The 24,058-nt window shown below is 37.4% G+C and overlaps 1 protein-coding gene across 3 annotated transcripts in view; it reads right to left on the reverse strand.

Annotated features, from left to right (window-relative positions):
• The window catches only part of LOC308193401 (uncharacterized protein), a 272,471-nt gene that overhangs the window by 11,158 nt on the left and 237,255 nt on the right, over nt 1-24,058 (reverse strand). Inside the window, exons 1-2 of one of the 3 annotated variants that reach the window (XM_080588095.1) lie at nt 2,684-2,818; nt 2,443-2,548 (exon numbers count right to left, since the gene is read on the reverse strand). The exons of 1 other annotated variant lie outside the window; for it this stretch is intronic. In XM_080588095.1, the coding sequence (XP_080444221.1) occupies nt 2,443-2,447 (5 nt within the window). In that variant the 5' untranslated portion in view covers nt 2,448-2,548; nt 2,684-2,818. Of the gene's footprint in view, nt 1-2,442; nt 2,549-2,683; nt 2,819-24,058 lie in introns of those variants that run through there. One more of the 3 variants, XM_080588096.1, reaches the window with a different exon arrangement.

A 24,058-nucleotide genomic window follows, 5' to 3' on the forward strand; every position in this document is an offset into this window, starting at 1 on the left:
TTAGATACCTATTGCACAACTCACTGTTTTCAAGTCTTAAAATATAACCTTATCAAGTTGTGAAGTATAAAACTCTTAGACACTTGTATGTATTTTCATAGTCACTCAAAAGAGAAATCAAGAAACCAATGTTGGTAGGCAATTATCTCTGCATGAGGTTACACAATAATTATATATAAAAAAAAAACAAAAACAAAAACAAAAAACAGAGAGTGTTTTACCAAACTTAAAATTGTTCACTAGGTTTGCTAATCTATCTAGAAAAGACCAACACCTGAAGTAGCCCATACCAACCACCAGAGAAAGCAAAAATGAGAACAAATCTAAACACGGCATCCAGCCAATGTCATGGGGTGCAGTTCTTCCACCCTGCAGTGATTGTCTTGCACTATGACTCATCCAGCTCTGAAGTAATCTAATAAAGATATGATTCAGGGCAGTGTGATAGGAATCATGATTGATTTTGTATGCACAGGTTTCTGACATGTACAAATGGAGAGGACTATTTCATAGATAATGATTTGATGCTTACAGAAAGCCAAAGACATAACTCATAACACAAGCCACTTTTCTTTGTAGGAGAGAATATTTTACTTCATGTAAAGGCTGTGTAGAAAACAGTATTTAACTTGTAATAAACTTTAATTAAATAAAATGTTAGCTCTGAACTAGAGAAATAATGAACATATAAATGTTTTTCGTAAATTATTCTCTCGACTATTGGAATGAATTATTTTCAGCCATATCTTTTATGACTATTCACTTGCTTGGATTTAATTAGCAGTTTTGCCAAGAAAAACACTAATTTTCAGCTTATGACTTGAAATATCCCAATACTAAATTATCAGATATGCTTTCTGAGTTCCAACAAGCCAGCTATTTGAAAAAGGTCCATCAAATCACAGCAAAGAACCCATATTACTTTACCTCATAACATGCTTGAAAGTTAAGTAATGCAATTCATCTGCCACATTGCAAATTGAGAAGAATGAAGATCTGATTTTTTATTTGTTTGCTTTGTCTCTTTGTCTGTCTTTTAATGAATGTCTATCTAGAAATTATTGTTATGCTTAAGGAAGTCATGAACTTTTGATGGACAATTCACAACCATAAAAACAATTGATACATTTGGCAGTTAGGCACATTCAAAATGCATATTCAGCACTATCACAGAACAAAACCAATCACAACTTTGTCTTCTTCCATGCCTATGAATGAGCAGTCTCATTAGCAGTTAACACTATAAATAAGGAAACTTCCATATGGAATCTCTTCCCTTCTGTTTACCTTTGCTCTTCTCTGTCCGATATCGACAACCATAACAAAACACCAGAAAACTTCAGATGAACGAGTTTTCAAAAAATGTTCATGACTTAAGTCAACTATACTAAATTATGTATCAAATACAACTCAATTAATTCAACTTTTTTTTTTTTTTTAATTTTTATCAGACACCATTATATGATACATTATTTTGAAACTCACTGAAATTTTCATTAGGTTTTTAGATCAAACAAAGGCTTTACTCAGCCTGAAATTAAGTGTCATTACTTCTCATTAATCTTCTGATACAGATTATATGTATTATAGTGTATGTGTATATATGTGTAACGTACATGTGTATGTATATATGTATACAAAAGGTAAATTTCCCTACAGTTTTGCTGTTTTTTTAGAAGAGTTGGAAAACAAAACAGAGTTTGTACTCTCCAGCCAAGACTATACCTCTCTGTGGCAATCCCCACCCAATTCCTGGATCCCTCTGGACATGTGTACATTTCTAGCAAGATGACTACTGGAAACTGCTCCAAGTTCTCACTGAGGTATTTCTAATTCTCTCTTCTTTCATCTAGAAACTTTTTTTTGTTTCTTATAGCAAATGCCAGTCAATTAGCGTAAAGAAAACAGATAGATTAACTTCACTGAAGAAAAACAATATAGAGTAAGAATTGAATTTACAGATATCAGAAGTCATACATGAAGTGCCATAAAGTCTGCAGAATGTGAAGCAATAGTTTAGTTACTGCACATAGCCACCTTTCTAACTTTTATTCCAAACTGCCAGTTTCCATTACAGTTTCAATTCATTTATTACTGCACCTTTCTTTCTTTCTTCTTGCAATCATTTATTTAGAAAAGCAAGCTTCTCTTGCATTTACCACTGGTGTGGAGAACTAGAATGAACCTGGTTTTCACAGATATTAACCAAGCTTATTCTTATATCACATAGAGTTATACTGTGAACCACATCTACATTTAAACAACTGGCCAACATGTACTGTCATATATCTTGTTCTAAAACAATTAAAGTGTTATAAAACTACATAGACAAGCTGTACTCTCATACACTTTAAACTAATTCTATACTTACTCTTCTTCAAAACTGTAATGCCAGATTAAGTTAAATCACCTTATATTCTAAGTAAATGTTTTGTAACCTACAGCATTGTTGTGGTTTAACCTGGCCGGCAGCTAAACACCACACAGCTGTTCGCTCATCCTCCCCCCTCCCTCTCTGGGATGGGGGAGAGAAACGGAAAAGTGAAGCCTGTAAGTTGAGATAAAGACAGTTTATTAAGACAGGGAAATAATAATAACAATAATAATAATAATAATAATAATAATAATAGTATTAATAATAATAATGTGTACGAAACAAGTGATGCACAATGCAATTGCTCACCACCCGCTGACCGATGCCCAGCCTATCCCCGAGCAGCCGGCCCCCCACCCCGGCCAGCCACCCCTATATATTGTTTAGCATGACGTCAGATGGTATGGAATACCCCTTTGGCCAGTTTGGGTCAGCTGTCCTGGATCTGTCCCCTCCCAGCTCCTGCTGCACCCCCAGCCTGCTCGCTGGCAGGACAGAGCGAGAAGCTGGAGTCCTTGGCTTGGTGTAAGCACTGCTCTGCAACAATTAAAACATCAGCATGTTATCAGCACTCTTCTCATCCTAATCCAAAACATAGCACCCTACCAGCTACTAGGAGGAAAGTTAACTCTGTCCTAACTGAAACCAGGACAAGCATAGTTTCAGAAATTGTGTTCCACTATATTCATTTCCATTTATCTATTCGACGACTCTGCCTAAGTGATTTTATTTCCATGATTTTTCTTTAAATCTAATTTCATTAGGATTTAATGATTTCTTAAAGTGTTCTCTCTCTCTGTTTGTTTGTTTGTTTGTTTGTTTTTCCTCACAAAACCAAGCTGTTGTTTGTTATTCTGCCACTGGGTAATTTATAGGCCCTACCCACATCTGTCTTTATCACCTACATCCCTGTTTATATTATTGGCAGGCGTACATGTACAGAATTGTGTGATGCCCAAGTAATAGAGCTACAGGAGAAAATTGTCCACTCTGATACCTTGAGGCTTCTTGATGAGAAAGTGGAGACATTCTCCTGAATGAACTCATTGCTGCCTGTGCCACCAATTGACCATGTCAATGGCTTCTGAACAACACCAGTGAAAGAATTTTACCATCAGCAATACTTGATGAAGTGAAATTCACAGACTGTGCACCATATCTTCATCTAAAACTGGTTGCAGAGAAAGAAGTCTGAGGCCTGCTGGATATCATTCCCATCATTTTATTCATAATTATTCTCACAATTTTGGGGAAAGCTGAAAAGCTGACATTCCATCTCAAGAACGTTAGATTTTAGTCAAGTCTGACACAATTACTACTTTAAAAGAAGACAACAAAATTGAGAAAAGAGGAACAGTTATATAACACAGTGAAAACTTACTAGATTCTTTTCTGTCTGTAACCACTGATATCCTCAAGTCCTGGCCACTAATATTTCCTTTCCTTTTTCCTTTCCCCTGAACATTCACATGTTTTAAAGAAGCTTTGGGGATGGAAACTGTCAGCCCCTGAGCACACCTAGGGGAATTTGCACAATCCAGGATGCACCATAATTTTGAATATCTTGATGTGCAGTGTGCTAGTGAGGATTTTAATTAAACTCAGTGGCAGATAGTCTGAAGCAGCTGAGCCCCATAACTATTGTGTATGAAGGGACAGCATTAAAGGAGTAGATGGATAATTATATTGAAGTCAAGATACATTTCACAATCCCATATAATTATCTAGGTCACCAGGATGGCCCATCAAAAACAGGAAATCCTTGCAATTCAGGCACATTTATATACATATATTTTTGTTATAATATCAGGCTTGGACAATATTATATGTGTGTAGTATAATTTTAAACCACATATGTTTCCCATAAACTATTTCTTAAAATACAAACTCCTGAAAAAATAACTCTACCTTCCTCTGTATCCAGAAGTATCTAAAAGCCTATACCACCCTACTACCTACTACCCTTCTGCACAACAAAAGCTATTTTTTTAAAGATGATACTTCATTTTCTGGAAAATGAAGCAGAAAATAGAGGTGAGAAGCTGAGATTTGCACAGATAACTCCACAGTGTTATCAGAGTTGGAAATAATTGTTAGGAAGACCTTAGTTATCATTGTATCATGATCCCACGGGAAAAAACAAAACAAAACAAAACAACAACAGCAAAAATAAAGACGAATTCAGAACCAATTACATCATGATAGATGTCATAAAAATCTGTAAAAATTCATACTAAAGAAGCTGATAATTTCTTCAGTAAATGTAAATGCTGAGTGTTTTTAGAGTATACTGCTTAAACTGAATGCGTTGTAGTAAGTTCAGAACGGAGATGAGAAGTTTGATAACTGCTACAATTAGGACTGAATCCTGAAAAGAAATCACTTTATCAAGCCCAGACTAGTATTTCTGTTAGGTATGATAATTACCATCTCATAACCTATCACTCCATACTTTAAAATAAATAAACGTGCAAGCAAACAAACAACAGAAATAGATAAACAATGAAAAAGTGAGTCTTCAGAAAGACTTTACTTTTTCCCTTTCTCACACACACAAAAAAAGCCTTTGAAATTGCCCAAACTCCTGCTTGCTCATTAGCAATTTAGCTTTGCAGTGAGGCTGAGGTAGACAGATAAAATGTTCGTTTTACATCAGGCTACAAGAATCAGCATTTGGGTGGTGACCATGGTAGAAATCACCAGAATGGACAGCCTGGTGTCTATGGCACCAGGTCTAGGTCACTGGACCACTGGTTCCAATCCTGATTTCCTATTGAAAAATATTCCAGAAGGTCTTTGCCAGCAGGCAGAAGTATGCTCTTTTATCTATTTTAATTTAAACTTCTACAATTTTCTTGAAGGCTTTTTTTTTTTTTTTTTTTTTTTTTTTTTTTTTTTTTACTGCAGGCTTTGGTATCAAGATTTTGCTTTCCCTTTTTCTGTTACCTCAGTGGTTTTGTAAACTTAGCTTATATGGGATGTCTCCTCACTCTTTTAGCTGATGAGTCCCTGACATTTTATTCTCTTTTCATAAGCCAGCTGTTCCATCACCTCCATCATTTTAATTGCCCCTTTTCCTTCTCTACTGTGTCCTTCTTGAGATGCAGAGACCAGGACAGCTCACCATGCTCAAGATGTAAACACATCAAACACAAGATGTGTGGCATGCTGTCTCCCTCTGTCCTGATCCCAATAGCCTTCCTGATGATGCTAGATTCTGCTGAGTTTTCTTTTTTATTTATTTTTAGTACCACTGCATGCCAAGGCAATGGTTTCAGACAATCGTCAGTCCAAGTTTCTTGAGTTAACGGCTATTTTCAAGTTCAGTATTGGAGAAAAGTAACATACAATGAAAAGTTAAATGACTTTGTCACTGTAGCTGAACCAGACATATTTCAAAGTGTCTCTTTTCTTGTTTTCTGTTGCATCATTAGGCAACTCTAGATTCTTGTGAGTTAAAGATCAACTCTTCCTTGTCTCTCCAGCTTTCCCTGTAATCTGCTTACTGACTTAATTCTCTTGATATATTATTAGGAATAAGAAAGCAGTTCTAGAAAGATATGGCTTAATGGTCATTCTCCGAAACTTGATTTACCAAGGCATAACTCACTGCCTCCACAGCTGAGACCCTGGCTTAGAACCAGCTATGCTCATGGTTTGTATATGCAAAGGGCAAAGCATCACAGATCTAAAACAAACAGATAACATGGTATCACAGTGAGACCAAACTGTATTTAAAGAGAACATGAAACATTCAAAATATCCTTTGAAATTCTACTCTCAATAAGCAAACTTCAGAACAGTGTTTACACACATGCCTTCAGAAAGCCCCACCAAACATGCTGTAAGTGAAAGGTTTTTTAAGCTCTCATCCACATCTAGTTTAGAAGATAAATAAATAAAGAAATAAATGCCTCAGCTTTCTCCTTGTCTCATGAGAACCATCTCCTTTGACTAACAGCTCTTTGGTATCATAATGAAGCCTTTCCTCATTGGGCCTATTTTAAACTATTTCTATTGTTTTCTGTGTTGGCTAGGGAACTCCCTAGCCAGTTTGTGTTCTCATTTAAGGCAACAGCCTACCAGTAAATAAAAATGTTCAATTACCAAATGAGATCTGAAATTGCTGTCCTATCACTTTAGACACCATTTAAAAAAAAAAAAAAAGGGGGGGGGGGGGAAACAGGAAATAACACTGATTTGGGATTCATTTTTGAATAGTATTCACTAATTAACTATCCAAAATACATTAAGAGCCTAAGGAAATCTTCATTATTTCAGTGGTGGAGTTGTAGTTAATAAAATCTTTTTATTTATAACAGTCACAAGAGTATTCAAACCAGGAGCTATGTGCCTGCTAGTATGGGAATTAAACAGTACCTGAAAACACACTTCTGTGTCATGTCTTACAAAGTACTGTACATGATATAAATATTAAACTAAGTTTTTTTGAAAGAAAAAAAAAATCAATTTCACGAATTTTCCTTTGTAATGGACCAAGCTCCCTATAGGTTTTCCATACATGCATGGGCAAAGCTCGCACACATTTTAGTTTCTTTCAGCTGCTCAAATTAAGGTGATGTTTATGAAACATAACAGTCTAATCTCAAAGTCAGGGAGGTTTCGATGCCTAATACATATACTCATATTTTTAATGCTTTCTCCACATTCTTTCTTCTCCCTTTTCCTTCAATCATACTGAGAGATACCTGTTTTTAGGGCATTACCTTATCATACTCCTACCCTATCAGCCTACTTACAAAGATCCAAACTCGTTCAGTTGCCTCAGCTTGTTTCTTTGAGTCCTAGCATAACTGCACTTCTATACTTTTACCTTTGTGTTGCTTTTATTGGGACCTGACAGGAAATCTTCATTTCTTTATTCAATATTCTTAGTGTTACTCAGAAATTCCCTGCATGGTATCTAGAATTTCCGTCCCGAGCGTATGTGAATTAATAGACTCTGAATGACTAAAAAAAATAATTCACATAATTGAAACTCAGTTCAGCATCAAGTTTGTCTCAAATGTCTTTTGACTCCCCTTTTGAGAAAAGGAAATGGAGAAACAGAAAATGTATTGTAGTTTTCCTCCTAAAATAACTGGAGCTGAAGTTACTTTGATATGCAAGTAGTGTTTGGAGACACCCAGTTTTAATTTATCCTTTCTGAAACTGTCAGTCATTTTAACATCATGTCTGCTTAATACATCTAAGAGTTTTAACACTGGAGTAATTTTACACATTAATTTTGGAATACATTTTTCTTCAAAATAAGTGAAGAAACTTGAGAAGTACACTGCCTCAGCTACTTGGCACTCAACTCAGGCAGTAGCACATCTAGAAGTCAGAACAGCATCAGTATTGACAGGTAGCAAAGGTCTGAAAAGCAAATACTAGAAAAATCAACACAGAATGTTGTGGTCACTCTCTTCAGCTGCCATCCATTAAAAAAAAAAGATATAATCGTTTATTATTATTTTTATTATTTAGCTAGAAAGGTGTCAGCTCACATACTGTTTCTCTGATGCATGACATTATATAAGTTTGAAAACTATCCACTTCCTCATTATGGCAGCTGCCAAAATGGTACCTCTTTTATATTCAAAGACAGATTACTAACATACTCCCAGCAAAACAGAGAAGGAGCAAAAAATAGGGTATATATCTTCCAGTGGACTCATTCATTCTAGGCTTTTATAGTGCTAGGTTATATTTGCTGTTTTTTATTAAATTTCCTTAAATATTCCAACTTCTGTCACTTGCCCATTCAAACAAATGGTATTAATTTTAAGGAGATAATATGTAGCTAATTATTTATGTTTGTGTGGCTGTTAAATCTTATTTTGATAAGGAAATAATTCATAACCTAGTTTGGTGAAATGCCTTCCTTCATGGTGCTCGGAGGTCCTTGCTCTGGACTGATGCAAACATCCTTTTATTTTTGTTACAACCTCTGCTGACTCTCCTCTGCATTCCTCTTCCTTATATTTCCCAATTCTGAGAATAATTAGCAACACCCACTGGTGATAGCAGGGCTGCAGCAGTCTAACAGTGATATCTTGCCAACAGCAGCTGTGCTTCAGTATTTATTTATTAAGATCACAATATTTACATAGGACAAACTTGCTGAGATGGCAAAGAGATGAATACAGTTGCAGCAGCTGAATTTCAGCTTGACTTTCAAAATGAAATAAAACCCATACTGGATAACATTTATCTCTAAGAGGAAATCCAAACCTTTAATTCTGCTTTCAAATTATGTTTTGCTGTCTCTTGCATGTAGTCTATAGGTGACAGAAGTAAATTTTGTACTGCAGGGTTTAGAGGGACAAAACTGATTTGTGCCCTGCATTTAAATAGCAGAGTGTAGAGACATTAGACATGCAGGAAAAAAAGACTCATCACTTAGATTAGCATCCTGTTTGTACTGCTACTCTACTGTACTGTACTACTCTAACTGAGCAAGCCACAGTCTTGCTTTGTAAATCATGATATACTTCTCATATCTTCTTGTCAGTACTGATGTCATACTGTTAAGCAATATGAAAGCTAACGCCTATATATTCAGTAAGTCTACTACTTTCTTAATTCATCCAAGGTGGAAAGAAACAATAGACAGGCTCATGACTTAATGTGTATATGCTTTACTGTAGAGTGAATACTTGTGTAACTTAAAGGACCAGAGTCCTCCATTAGGAGGTCTTTAAAGGAAAGCTGCTAAAGTGCAACACATAGGTTTACACTCAAAGACACAGTATATGAGGAAGATTACTGGCTGCTATATCCCCTTTTTAGAAAATGGTGTGTGCTTTCTCTTCATTTACACTGATTCAATCTTATCCTGATGTAATCTACATTGATGCAATTATATCATTGCGTATGAACCAGTAATGAATTCCCTTAGAGCTAGGAATAAAAGAACTAGCAATGAAATGCTACCCTAAAATTAATGTCCAAACATTCAAGAAAGGTTTTTCTAAGCCCTTCATAATATAAGTAGAGCTAGGTCCCTTAGTTATTTCAAAAGTAATGTCTTCCAAAGGAAAATGTGAACCCTGTGAATTTTTCTAGAAAATGCATAAGGCAAAGAGATCACCTTTACATAGAGAATGTGCAGAAAATAAATGCCACAGAAAGTTTTCTGAGTGAGAAGCTGCCTCCATCTGTGAAGGCAGGCATTGCCAATGTAACCTTAATTCTACCAGTCATTATGACTCTGGTACTTGCTACTGCTGAAATAGGTTGTTTAGCCTGGAGAAAAGGATGTTCAGAGCAGACCTTATCATGCTCTACAATTACCTCAAAGGAGGCTACAGCGAGGTGAGGATTGGTCTCTTCTTCCAAGCGCCAAATGATAAGACAAGAGAAAATGGCCTTAAGTTGTGCCAGGGGAGGTTTAGATTGGATATTGGAAAAATTTCTTCACTGAAATGGTTGTGAAATATTGAAACAGGGTACCCAGGGAAGTAGCTGAGTGGGGGTCTTCAAAAACATGTAGATGTAGTGCTTAGTGACATGGTTTAATGGTGGACTTGGCAGTGCTAGGTTAAAAGTTGGACTAGATGATCATAGAGGTCTTTTCTAACCTAAATGGTTCTATGATTTTATGATTATATGAAATACAGTAATTTTCCTCTTCAATTTTGGATATCTGGGTGTCAGGGAGCAGCGAGGCCTGGATGCTCCCCAGGACAAATGCCAAGGGCCCTCAGCAATCTGGCACTATTTCACAGGGTCTGAGCATAGTGGGCTGAGCCTAGTGCCTGTAACAGGGTTCATTGACAGCCTCAGACATAGCAAGCCATGAACTAGGACCAAGGAATCCAGTGAGGAGCAGCAGCAAATTGGGCTGGAGACAAGACACCAGCCCAAGAGGTCCATCCAGGAGCTCAAGAGAGAGCTGAATAATAAAATAGCTTGGGTTGGAAGGGACTTCAAAGATCATCTAACTCCAACCCCCCTGCCATAGGCAGGGATGCCTCCTGCTAGATCAAGTTGTTCAGGGCCTCATCTAACCTGGTCTTGAACACCTCCAGGGATGGGGCATCCACAACCTGTGCCAGTGCCTCACCACCCTTCTACAGTGAAGGATTTCCTCCTAATTGTTAATCTAAATGCCACATCTTTTAGTTTAAAGCTATTCCCCCTCGCCCTGTCATTATCCGATTGAGCAAGGAGTTCCTAGAAAAGAGTTGCTCTCCGTCTCTTTTATAAGTCCCCTTTAAGTACTGAAAGTTCACAGTGAGGTCCCCCTGGAGCTTTCTCTTCTGTAGGCTGAACAGCCCCAGGTCTCTCAGCCTTTCTTCATAGGAAAGGTGCTCCGGCCCTTGACCATTTCTGTGGCCCTCCTTTGGACCTGCTCTAACAGATCAACATCCTTCTTGTACTCAGGGCTCCAGACCTAGATGCAGTACTACAAGTGGGACCTCACAAGGGCAGAGTAGAGGGGGACAATCACCTCCCTCAACCTGCTCTCCACTCTTCTTTTGATGCAGCCCAGGATGCAGATGGCTTTCTGGGCTGCAAGAGCGCGCTGCCAGCTCATGCCAAACTTTTCATCCACCAGAACCCCCAAGTCCTTCTCAGCAGGCCTGCTTTCAGTGAGTTCTTCTCCCAGTCTGTACTCCTGTCTGGGATTGCCCCAGCCCAGGTGCAGCACCTTGCACTTCGAATTTTGAACCTCATCAAGTTCACGTGGGGACAATTCTCAGGCTTGTCCATGTCCTTTTGGATGGCATCCCTTCCTTCTGTTCTATTGACTGCAGCACTCGGCTTGGTGTCATCTGCAGACTTGCTGAGGGTGCACTTGATCCCACTATCTATGTCATTGATAAAGATATTATACAGTACCAGTACGAGGACAGATCCCTGAGGTACACCTCTTGTCACTGGCTTCCACCTGGACATAGAGCTACTGACCACCGCTCTCTGGGTGTGTCCATCAAGCCAACTCCTTATCCACTGAATGGTCCATCCATAAAATCCATAACTCTCCAATTTGGAGACCAGGATGTCATGTGGGACTGTGTCAAAGGCCTTGCAGAATTACAGGTAGATGACATCGGTTGGTCTTCCTTTGTCAAATGATGCAGTCACTCCATTGTAGAAAGCCACCAGATGGGTCAGTCACGATTTACCCTTGGTGAAGTCATGCTGGCTGTCTTAGATCACCTCTTTGTCTTGCACATGCCTTGCTTCCAGGAGGATCTTTTCCATGATCTTGCATGGCACAGAGGTGAGGCTCACCACTGTGTAGTTCCCAGGGTCCTCTTTTCTATCCTTTTAAAAATGTGAATGATGTTTCCCTTTTTTCCAGTCACCAGGGACGTTGCCTTACTGCCAGGACTTTTCAAATATGACGGAGAGAGGCTTGGCAACTACATCAGCCAATTCCTTCAGGCCCCGGGGATGCATGTCATCAGGCCCCATAGACTTGTACTTGTTTAGTTTCATCAGGTGGTCTTGAACCTGCTCTTCACTTACAGTGGGTGGGAGTTTGCTCCCCCAGCCTCCATCTACAGGTTCAGGGAAACAAAAGACTTGGGAAGCCTGACTGGCAGTGAATACTGAGGCAAAGATGTTGTTGAGTACCTCAACCTTCTCCATGTCTGTTGTTACCAGTTCACCCTTCTCATCCATCAGAGAGGGTACATTCTCCTTGGCCTTTCTTTTCTGATCCACGTACCTATAGAATCCCTGGCACCCTTTCATAATAGCTTAGACAGGGACTGAAGGCCCCAGGCTGAGAAAAAATGGGGCTCCTGGGTCCATGGCGTGGGAGGTTTCAGGTGGGGCAGGTCAGGGCCATTCAGCCCTATTGGTGCCCTGAGGACCCTGATATGGGGTCACCCTGAAATACCCTGCAGTGACGTCACCTATATTTTGTTGAAGCAGTCCCAGGAAACAGTATGTAAAACAGTATGTAAAACGTTCAGAGTGGAGAGCACTGACAGAATATTATTCTGAACTGAGGACTTCTGATCACTTCCCTGACAGTAAATATAAAATGAACTCCCTATGTAAGAAGGCAAATTATTTCTTGGAAAAGAAAAAAAAAAATAATGATAATGAATGATCAGGTAATGAAGGACTTTGACAATGCCTAAATGGAAGCATATTGGAAATTTTTATTTATTTATTTATTTATTTATTTATTTATTTGGGGGGGGGGGGTGCTTTTCTAATTTTTCAGTGCTGAGTAGTACAACCTTAATGAATTATAAATATATTCATGTGAAATTTGTATTGGACAAACATGCCAAGAACTCAAAAATGTACAGACAATGATTTTGTCTCACCTCCAGTTAACAATGGTTCATCTTCACACAACAGTTTTGCACACATGCTTAAAGCTTCTAAGGATCTTAATCAGTGTTGAGTGATTAGCATTCTTGAAGATATACATGAGAAACATTCTTAAGTATGGTTCACCTGACCTCTCCAGCTATATTAAAGATGATGTTAGTTTTTATGAACCATGAATACACAGTCATTGACTGCTAGGAGGTAGCTATAAACCCTGGAGTACTTGATCAAAAGTAGTTACCTGATCATAACTGTTTTCTGGTCTGCATGAAATAAATTGACCTTTTATTCTTTTTATCATTAGCGAGCATCAATAACACAGTAAGCATCACTATGGATTGCCAGAAACTTTCAGTCTAACAGAAGCCTCAATACTGAGGCAAAAAAATGGCACAAAATACTGACCTGTCTCCAGTCCCACAGGTAGAAAGGATTCCGACTCAAGGGTCGGATAAAATGCAAATGCTTTCTGTGCTCACAGACATGTTTTTTGGATTAAGCTTTTTTTTTGTGACCAGTAAATGTCACAAAAGTGATAATTCTGTAGGAAAGCCTGGAGCTTCTCTTGGTTCATTCTGACTTTTCCCTCACAATACCTGGATACCTGTACAAGACAATACTCCTAACTTGTCTCAAAGTCAAAAGTCTTGTTTCCAAGCACTTAATTGAGGTAGCTCTAGCTTCAGATTAATAAAACTATGAGCAATTTATATAAGAGCAAAGATTGATACACTATAGCTATATTATAATATAGACGAGCATATATTATTGGTGTTTTTTTCACATAGCAATATTTCATTATTTTATAGACCCATAGTCCTTTAGGCAACTGAATTAAGATAAAACTTAGTTTGAGATGAGCACATCTCAGTATAGCTGTTTGCATGCCAATGAGCCATCCTGGCTGTTTGTTTAGTTCAGGATGTACTGGATCATTCTTTGTGTTCTGAACTGATCATCTTTTGCCTGACTTCAAGAAGAGTTAAGATACCTATGGACAGACAGACACCTATCTATAGAAAAATGAGAAGACAGGTGGTCACCTTTTGTGTGTATACATTAATCTGGATCTGAATCCTAAATCTCTTAAATACTACAGTTTACCCACCACAAGAACACCCATCTTAATGCAATGGCTGTCCAAAGAATAGGGGAAGACAGGAGATTTTAAATGGAAAATAAGTTTTCAATAATTTTGTATATTATTTACTGCTGAATGAGCAATGGATAACTAACCATGTTTAAAGAATTATGGCCTTCAAAATGAAACAAATACCCGTGGAAACATTGAACTAAATTGTGTCTGTCCTTCTATTAAATATGGTCAGTTATCCATCACTCAAGGAAAAAAAAAAAAGTCTAAAAAAAGTCTGTCTGTCTGGGTAATTATGAAGCAGTTTTAAAACTATTTACAACAAATAAACATATACATTTAAATTATTTTTAACAACTTTATTACTATCTCAGAATATATATATTTCTTCTCTCATATATGTATAGTTTGCTATTATTTACCCATAGATAATTTCATTTTAATGAGACAAGATTTATTTTATTTTTATTTTATTTTATTTTATTTTATTTTATTTATTTTATTTTATTTTATTTTATTTATTTTATTTTATTTTATTTTATTTTATTTTATTTTATTTTATTTTATTTTATTTTATTTTATTTTATTTTATTTTATTTTATTTTATTTTATTTATTTATTTTTTTTCTGGCATCATCACAATAGCAGTTTTACAAAATTATTTTCAGAAAATACCGTGCAAGGAATAAAACATAAACATGTAACTGAAAGAGATTACTGGAATGATAAATTTCTTACTTTTAAATGTGAAAGAACACACATACACCAAGTCTAGACATTTACTTTTGAAAAAAAAAGTAATGTTTGACAACTATGAGTTAACAAAACATAATGAGGATAAAAGTGATTATGTAATCCTAACTAACTCTAGTGCATTTGGTGTCCCTTCTATAATAGTGTAGGTATTAGCTGAGAAAAAGAAAATTGATGAAATATTTTAAAATTCAATCATAGTAATACTAATAAAGAATATAAACCTAAAGATAAAATAGTTCTGTTAGCAAGAATCTAACAATGCAAAATGAGTACTAACATCATATAGGGTCTAGGATGTTAATTAACCCTCAGTCAACTTTTCCTTTTTTAACACTGAGGAGGACATAAAATCTTTCAAATATTTTCTTAATTAAAAATTATATGAAAAACATCTGTCTTGGTACATGTTTATTTCTGCAATATTGTGCTCATTAAATGATGTATCTGAAGACCTTGTAGAGCTTAATAAGAACAAAACAGAGCTGGTTTAGAAGCTAAAAGACTTATTTAGAAATTACACTAGAAGTTGAGAGAATTTTAAAATGGAAGATATTTAATGAAAATTCTATAGAAAATCTAAAAGAAGTTATTTCCTAGAATACTGCAGGGTGTTGGATTTTTTTGTTGTTGTTTGTTTGTTTTCTTTTGTTTTGTTTTAATCAGTGAAATATCTGTAAACCCAGTAATTCAACTGTCATTAGTTAATATTTACAATTTTTCTTAGTACACATCACTGTGGCATTGGAGACATAAGATACAGATTTTTTTAAGGAGTAGAAATGTTGCATAACTAAAAGGTCTGGAGTGACAACTATGACATCATTTCTAAGAGATATTTTTCTTTCTACCATCAAGTAGCGGTGAAAAGCAATATATCATTGTTATTAGAATAGGATTAAGCCTACTGTATTTCAAAATCACAAATCAATTTTCACAGTGTTTTAATCTGTGGGATTTCAAATGAATAGCAATTAGTATTAAAATAAATGAATGCTGGCTGCAATGAGGTTTTCTGTTTCAATGGAACCTTTGCGTAGGAAATTAACTTCAAAACAAGAAGTGAATGTTTAAGGACTAGATAATGTGAATTGTGATGTTGTAGTTGTTGTTTCTGTTTGTTGTTGTTTTTGTTGCTGTTTGCTTTCCTTCTTCCTAAGAGTTTTAATCAACAGCAAGCTGAACATGAGCCAACAGTGTGCCTTGGCAGCTAGGATGGCCAACCGTATCCTGGGGTGAATCAGGAATGGCACTGCTAGTTGGTCAAGGGATGTGATTGTCCTGCTCTACTCTGTGCTGGTGTGGCCTCACCTTGAGTACTGTGTGCAGTTTCGGGTACCACAGTATAAGAAAAATATAAAAGTGTCCAAAGGAGGGCAACAAAGATGGTAAAGGGTCTAGAAAGGAAAACTCATGAGGAGCGTCTGAAGTCACTTGGATTGTTCAACCTAGAGAACAGGAGGCTGAGGTGAGGCCTCATCAGTCTACAGCTTGTTCATGAGGTAGAGCACAGGGACAGGAAACGATCTCTTCTCTCTGGTGACCAGTAACAGGACCAACGGGAATGGCTTGAAGCCGCGACAGGGGTGGTTCAGGCTGGATATCAGGAAAAGGTTCTTCACCAAGAGGGTGGTTGAGCACTGGAACTGGCTCCCCAGGGAAGTTGTCACAGCACCAAGCCTGCTGGAGTTCAAGGACAATACTCTCAGACACATGGTCTGATATTTTTTGGTCCTGTGTGCAGCCAGAATTTGGACTCAATGATCCTTGTGGGTCCCTTCCAACTTGGATATTCTATGATTCTGAGTGATGGACAGTTACTGTTCCACCCAAACCAACATACACACGAAAACAAAAGTCAAAGAGAACTACTTACATTTGAAACAATTTAATGGGAACTATTATTCTTAAAGCAATGATCAATACAGATGATCTGTCAGTGTTGGAAATGTCATTTGGAATGGGAAAGTATAAAAATGATAAAATAAACATGGGGAGAAATAAAAGCAAATTTACTCAATTCAACCATTTTCAGCCTTATCAAATCTATTCTTCAAGCTTAGTGAACATAGTGGATTTCCACTTTGATTTAGGCATGAAACCACTTTGAAACCATAGTGCTTTTATTGTACTTTGACTACATTAAATGAATGTACTTTGGTTATGCCTTTCACATACATAAACTATGATTATAGAATAGATAAACACAGTTTCACTTAGCCATGGAGTAAGACTTCTTATTAAAAAAAAGTATATGTTATCTTTTGGAAAACAAATTGGTTAACTTTTTAACTAATTATGTATTTCACTGATGCAGTTAATTTAAGCTTAATAAAGCAATAACATGAGAGATATTAACTGACAGACCACTTTATGTATTTCTGTAAGTGTAAACAAAATGAGAAAAGTTACTACAATAGGCATTAAAATAATACAAACAAAAAACACACCATTATGAGATTAAAATAGAAAATCTGACAATCATGCAGGGGACACCATATGAAATACTGACCTTTGGAAATTAGTCTGGGATTTGTTGTGGCCTCTGGTGGGGGTCACACCAAATTAGGTTTCAGGAAACTTTTAATATTCATATTTAATCTGTGTTTAACAATAAATAAAAAATGTCATTATTTCCATCAGCTTCTCTTAAATTCTTAAATAATATAACAACCTTAAAAGCTTATTTTTTAATATTATAGTCTGTTTTAGAGGTGTGAAATCGAATTAGAAAAAACCTAACTCTGCTATCATAATTCTTAGTGTGTCAGCTATAAGCTTTCACACACTTTTGTAGTAGTGTAACCTTTAGATTTAGAATTAGCAATATTATGAAACAATCACTCTCCACACTGTTATATCAAGTATCTTAATTTATCCTTTTACTCTTCATTAAGATTAAAATAGGAAATCCACCTATAAAGATTTATTTTTCATTAGTGATGTAGTGTTGAATGTAACCAATTCTTTAAACTAAATTAATATCGGCAGGCCTGATTTTTGATCATATGTATGTCTGACATATATCTGCAGTTCATGGTTGCTCGACTGGCCATACATAAAAATCTGCTAAAAAAATAAGTCTGACTGATGTGGAATATCAAGCCTCCAAGGCCTAAGTGATCTTAAATGAGCTAGATTCATTTAAGTGTTATCTTAGAACTTAAATGGTGCCTCAGCTACTGATGCACTCTTCACTGAAGTTAGGCAAGGACAAAACAGTGAGAGCAGCCTGTAGCCTCCTGAAGCATCAGAGACCACTTTCCCACTTCATCCCAAAACACTAAGCTATTTCTGCTACATCACTTTCTTTCCAGCACATGAATATCTGTTTTACTTATTTATTTATTTATTTATTTATTTATTTATTTATTTATTTATTTTGTCTTTTGGCAGATGCATCCCATCAGGACCCATTGACTTCTGGATGTCCAGCTTTGGAGTGAGCTCTCTGCCAAGTGGACACCATGATAGGTGTGCTGTCTCACAGACTGCCAATACTTGATGCAGAGCCCTGCGCCCTGCCACATCGGTGTGCACGTGCTGCTAGCCCCTCCCTGCTCGCGGTGGACAGCAACGCGTTGCTGCCCTCCCAGAGGCTTTTTCTAGGCAGAGGGCATGGGTGCAGTTGCTGTAGCCCTGGCAATGCCCACTCCCTGTCAGCCTCTCTCACAAGAGCTGGCGGGTGCAGCATGGTCGCGCTGCTGTCCTGGGCCAGCCCTAGCGAAGCAAGGGCCCGAGATCTCCCTGTAACTCCTGGTCAGGCGCTGTGGCTGCACCGGCTCGAAGGCGGCCGACCTCAACTACTGAGTCTACTACTGAGTTGTAGTCAGGCATCGGAATGATTTGCCCAGGCAAGTGGTATCGTCACTGTCCCTGGAGGTGTTTAAGGAGAGGTTGGACTTTGTACTTAGGGACATGGTTTAGTGGGTGACACTGGTAGTAGGTTGATGGTTGGACCAAATGGTCTTGGAGGTCTTTTCCAACCTTAATGAATCTATGATTCCCCCCGCAAGCATTTCTCAACCTTTCCTTAAGCTAAGAACAATCCAACCTGCTCTATAAAACAAGACCATAACAAATATTACTGCCAGAAGGTTTTATTTTGTAACCAAACAGAGAAGAACTGAGGACATTGAAAGAATAGTTTTCTCAGTGGTGAGAAAGGCCTGAAAAAAGCTTCATTCTTTATCTTATTTATATTTCCTTTGAAGTGACAACTAAACCCTACCTCTGCCTTTTCCCACTTGTATTCTAGTTGTGCACTTTTTACTTGATCAAACTCGCCTCAGTTTGAAAAGCACAGATACTGTCTATCAGTAGATGGTATACCTACAGATAGAGTGTAGACATTTCTCTTCGAGGTGGTTATCCATACTCCCTCTGGAGACAATTAGAAGAAAAGGCTCCTAGGTTTATCTGAATCTGAGGTATACATCTAAAATACAATAGATAAATTGGCTGAAACAGTTCTCTTTTTATAAAATAAGAACAATTCTGCCACAATTCCCAAGAATGTTATGAAGATATAAGTTGTACAATATCACCTAATACCTCTATAAAATATCCGTTGATCGCAAACATTTAACAAACAAGTTCTGTGGTTTTACTGTCTGTTTTCTCTGGGAAAATTGACTTTAGACAAGAGAAACTCAAGACAGCTTGCAAGACAACTCAAGACATTTGCCCAAGACAGCTGCAAAGGCCAGGGACCCAGCTAGGCCCACAACAGCTTGGAATATCTTTGTCACTCATCAACACTGAGAGTTTCGGAGAAGATGCCAGATATGAATTTGTAGAGGAACTATTTCCATTAAGTGTATCCCTATATTTTGAGAACTTGTATTTGAAACCTTAATTTTGACTGAGCAGGGGGGTTGGTTTTAAGCATCTTAACACCCCAAAACATGTTTTTACCGCAAGATATTTTCACTTGAGATGTTGTAGAATTTAATTTTAAATACAAAGATATGTTCTGACAAACACAGAAATATTTGGAAGAAACTAGGACTATTTCTTTCCTCTAAAGATAGTAAGATAGCTTTTTTTTTTCTTGAGGTCTACAGAAATCTACTATCTAAATTGCTCCAGGGAGCATATGAATGTGAAAAATTGTAGAGTCACTGCTAATGAAGTTCTTGCTGTAGTTCTCCTGGAAATGATTTTACAGAACCAGTGTGCTAGAGAAACTATCAGTCAACTCCCCAATAAGTGGCAGTCTTGAGAAGATGTGCCAAAACATGTTTTGGCTTTGCATCCAGGCAAAGCCCAACATCTGTACAGTCTGCACCCACCAAAACAGCCTGCTGCAGTTGTTTGAGAAATCTTATGGTTTTCAAGCATTTCCTGAGAAACCATTCTGGGGTTTCTCTGCTGTCCAGCCAAACAAGTATTCACAGGCCAGATCTGTGTTTGATACACCCTTGAGAACTACAGCCCATGAGTTTTCTTCTTGCTGTGCCTCTTAGTTGACACAATCAGAAGCCCTTTGTGTTTACTGTCTGAAGTTTGACATTCAGTGGTGTTAGTATCTGAATCAGTATTTCAAATTCAGTTATAAAAAGCATATCTGTTACAAAGATGATGTAAGTACACCAAGGCTACATCGACTGACTGACCACTAACGATTGTCACACATTAGAACCACTCCTAGAATATGTTCCAATCTGGCTTCATTTGTACGAAATCCAGTTTGCATCCTTTGAATCACTGTAAAGTAAGGCATGGAAAGCAGACAGGACCAGGAAATTTGTTTCAAAGATGCATTTCTGATTCAAATTAAAATTGTAATATGAACATACACTAAAGTTCATAAATATGACATCATGTTTCTCATTCCAATATGACTTCTATTTGACTTCAAAAAAAGATCCATATTTCCATTATAATTATCACCTAACAGTCAAGCTCCTACCTCTAAAATATGCTTCCACTAATTTCAAAAAACATGGCCAATTTTCCTCAGAACAAGTAAAGCTTACAGTTGCTATTAAATACTGGCAATAAATCACTAAAAATGTTTCTAAAGTACACAGCTGACAACAACAAAAAATTTGTCTTCATCATAGACAGAAGTTTAGTTTTATTTTGAACAGCAATGTTTGGGGAAAACTTTCCACAACTAAGCTCCATAGGAGAATGCTATTTCTTTCATTTTTAAAGAGAACTCTGATCCCGCCTTTGATTATTCAGAAATCACAGAGATAAGATGTAAGATGTACTACAAAGTAATTCACAAGAAAATTAAATGCATTATTCTTTCCATAATAATCACTTTTACAAACCACAGTATAAATAAGTGCAGCTTGAATGGCAGCTTAATTTATATACAATGTTAGATTTTTTATTTTTTATTTTTTCACTCTTGAAGTTTCCTCTGCTTCAGCTTTTGATCTTCCTATAATCATGATACTCTCACTCAGAGAAGGATGAACTTTAGGTGTTGCTAAAAATAAAACATATTACAAAAAATGTTTCAGCTGGCAATATTCAAGATTCCTTGTATGCCTAGAACAGAGTATGAGAGCAGTGGGAACCACTTAAAGGTCATTTTTACAATATCAGGTAATGTTAGAACTAAAAAAATAAGCAAATTGCTCTTGGCTGAAATAAGTCAGAACATTTTCAAGTGTACAGTATAAGCCATTAATACTTGTTTTTGGCACACGATCACTCAAAAGAATAATGACTTTCACCAAAAAAAAGGAGGTGGTTTAATTGCCTAACCTGCATTATCTTATACAATAACATGGAAAGCTTTCTTAGTTCACTCTTCCCTTAAAGTATTTTATCCATTGTGTCTAATTCTTCTGTTCTTTTCAGCTGCTCCACAATGGTTTAGGCAATAGGGCTTCACTAACCTTACTAAGAGTAAAATCTAACCTAATTTTGTGTCCTGATATAATAGGCTTAGTGGTTGATCCTGAAAGGACTAATGCCTATCCTAACTTCTATGCTGCAGCCAGCTCCGCTGGCATCAGTGAAACTCTGTAGTGTACAAAGAGTGTACACACACATTAATCTTTGCAGATATAGAAACCTAAATTCTATGTGAATGAAACAGGACCGAACTGTGTGCTATAAAGCAACATTTTACAATGGAGAACACTATGACATGGCAAATACAGCTGCATGATTCTCATGATTCTTCAAAATATTTTTCTGAAATTTTAAAGTTAAGATTTCACTTTTTTGTACATCAGAAAGTATCTGTGAAAGCTTTTTTTTTTTTTCCTCATGATGACTTAAAGAAATGTCATTTTTGTACATTTCTACTCTGAAAATAATGGAAATTTACAGCAAAATAAAATATTCCTTTCAATTGTTTCAAATTGAAGTATGAACACTTTATACTTAAATAAATATATTCCAGTTTACAGACAATTTTCTATGGGTAAAGTAGCCATAGAAAGAAGGTTTTGTTGGATAATTTTTCATAGTCTTATTTTCAACTCAGACTAAATGAAAATCAAGATTAAATGGTGACCGTCAGAATTCATTGCACATATCTCAAGTTCAGAAATGAACAGATATGTATATAACTTAGTTTGACCTTAAGCTCTAAGGAACTGGACACTGAACAAGTCTTATGCATTTTTCTGGTTAAACCTTGTCACTGATATAACTTGGAAGGAACGGTAAGTCTGTAATTTATAATATATATTTTCAGACGAGAAGCCACATCAATTAAATTGATTTTAGCAGAAAAAGACAGGCAGTCTGTTCCAGCCTATTCCATATTAAGACTAACATGTTTCATTTGCCTTCAGCTGGTGTTTCAAGACCTATTCATTCTGCAGAACTCTTCAATACAACTCTTTTTTTCACATAGCTGTTATTACAGCAACTTTTAGAGCAAATGACTTAAAGCTTTTGTGTTATTTGCTAGGTGGACTTCATAGTCTTGGCACACTAGGCCATATATGGATTAAAGCAGACAGCAAATTTGAGTACGTCTGATGAGTACAAAGCAAACACCTCAAAAACATCCTGTTATTAGATTGATAGCTAGTGAGTTCTTCTTGGTCTTTGGTTAATGTACATCTGTATGGGGTTTATTTGGCAAGGTTTTGGTAGCAGGGGGGCTGCAGGGGTGGTCTCTGTGAGAAGAATCTAGAAGCTGCCCCACGTTAGATAAGGGCCAGTTTCAGCCAGTTCCACAGGGGCCTGCCACTGGCCAGAGTCATGCCAATAAGCAATGTTGCTTGTGCCTCTGTGAGAGCAGATTTAAGAAAGGGAAATAAAAACCTTCAATGCAACATCACCTGGGAGAGCGAGGAGTGAGAAAGAGCCCTGCAGAGACCAAGGTCAATGAAGAAGGAGGGCAGGATGTGCTCAAGGCATGGAGCTGAAGTTCCCCTGTGGCCTGTGGAGGGGCCCGTGGTGGAGCAGATCTCCCCCTGCAACCCATGATGTACCACAGCAGAGCAGATCTCTATACTGCAGCTGGTGGGGAGCCCCCGGTGGAGCAGGTGGATCTGACCTGGAGATGGGCCCAGCGGCCCATGGAGAGCCCCCATGGCAGCAGGCCCTGGGCCAGAGCTGCAGCCCATGGAGACGAACCCACGCAGGAGCAGGGGATCTGGGGGGATCTCTTGTGCATGGGAGACCCATGTTGGAGCAGTTTGCTCCTGACAGATGGTCCCCATCATACAGACCATACAGACGTCGGAGCAGTTCTTGAAAAGCTGCTGCCTGTGGAAAGTTCACACACGCTCAGTTCGAGAAGGATGGCCTCCCGTGGGAGGGACCTCATGTTGGAGCAGGGGAAGAGAGTGACCTTGAAGGAGCAGCGGAGATGAAGTGCTATAGACTGACTACAGTCCTCATTCCGCATTCCCCTGTGCCACCTGGGAGGCTGACATAGAAGAGGGTGGATGTGAGTAACGTGTTTTTAGTTGTTTTTTGTTGTTGTTTTGTTGTTGTTTCTCATTGTTCTGGCTTGTTAGTAATAGGTAATAAATTTCATTAATCTTCCTGTGCTGAGTCTGTTTTGCCTGTGACAATAATTGCTGAGTGATCTCCTTTTCCTTATCTCAACCCTTAAACCCTTTCCATCCCATTTTCTCACCATTTCCCTTTGAGGAGGGGGAGTGAGAGAACGGTTTTGGTGGAGCTCAGCTGCCCAGCTGGGTAAAACCACCACACTAGTATCAGAGGATTCCAACGGAAGATTTCATGCTACCAGAACTTTATTTAAATAAGACTAGGAACATTTTCAAATAAAACATTTAAGATAGCTAATTAACCTTCAGTACTAAAAATACATATGCTTGTGCTTGACTTTCTCTTGCAAACCTCAGTGAGATTGATAAAATCTGTAAGGTTCAACACAACAAAACATCCCTAACTTGTCTGAAAATATACATTGAAGAAGCATGGAAAAACATACTTAACAGTATTTGAAACTAATAAAATGAGGCCTGGGGAGCACTTGAGCTGCACTCAGGGAACTAAAAGAACAAGCTAAACAAGAAGAAAATTGCATTTGTTTTTTGGTTTCCCGATGAAATGCTTTTATATAACTGAGTATG

Source organism: Anser brachyrhynchus (genome assembly GCF_964034855.1).
Source record: "Anser brachyrhynchus genome assembly, chromosome: 3".
In the NCBI taxonomy this organism is placed as follows: Eukaryota; Metazoa; Chordata; class Aves; order Anseriformes; family Anatidae; genus Anser; species Anser brachyrhynchus.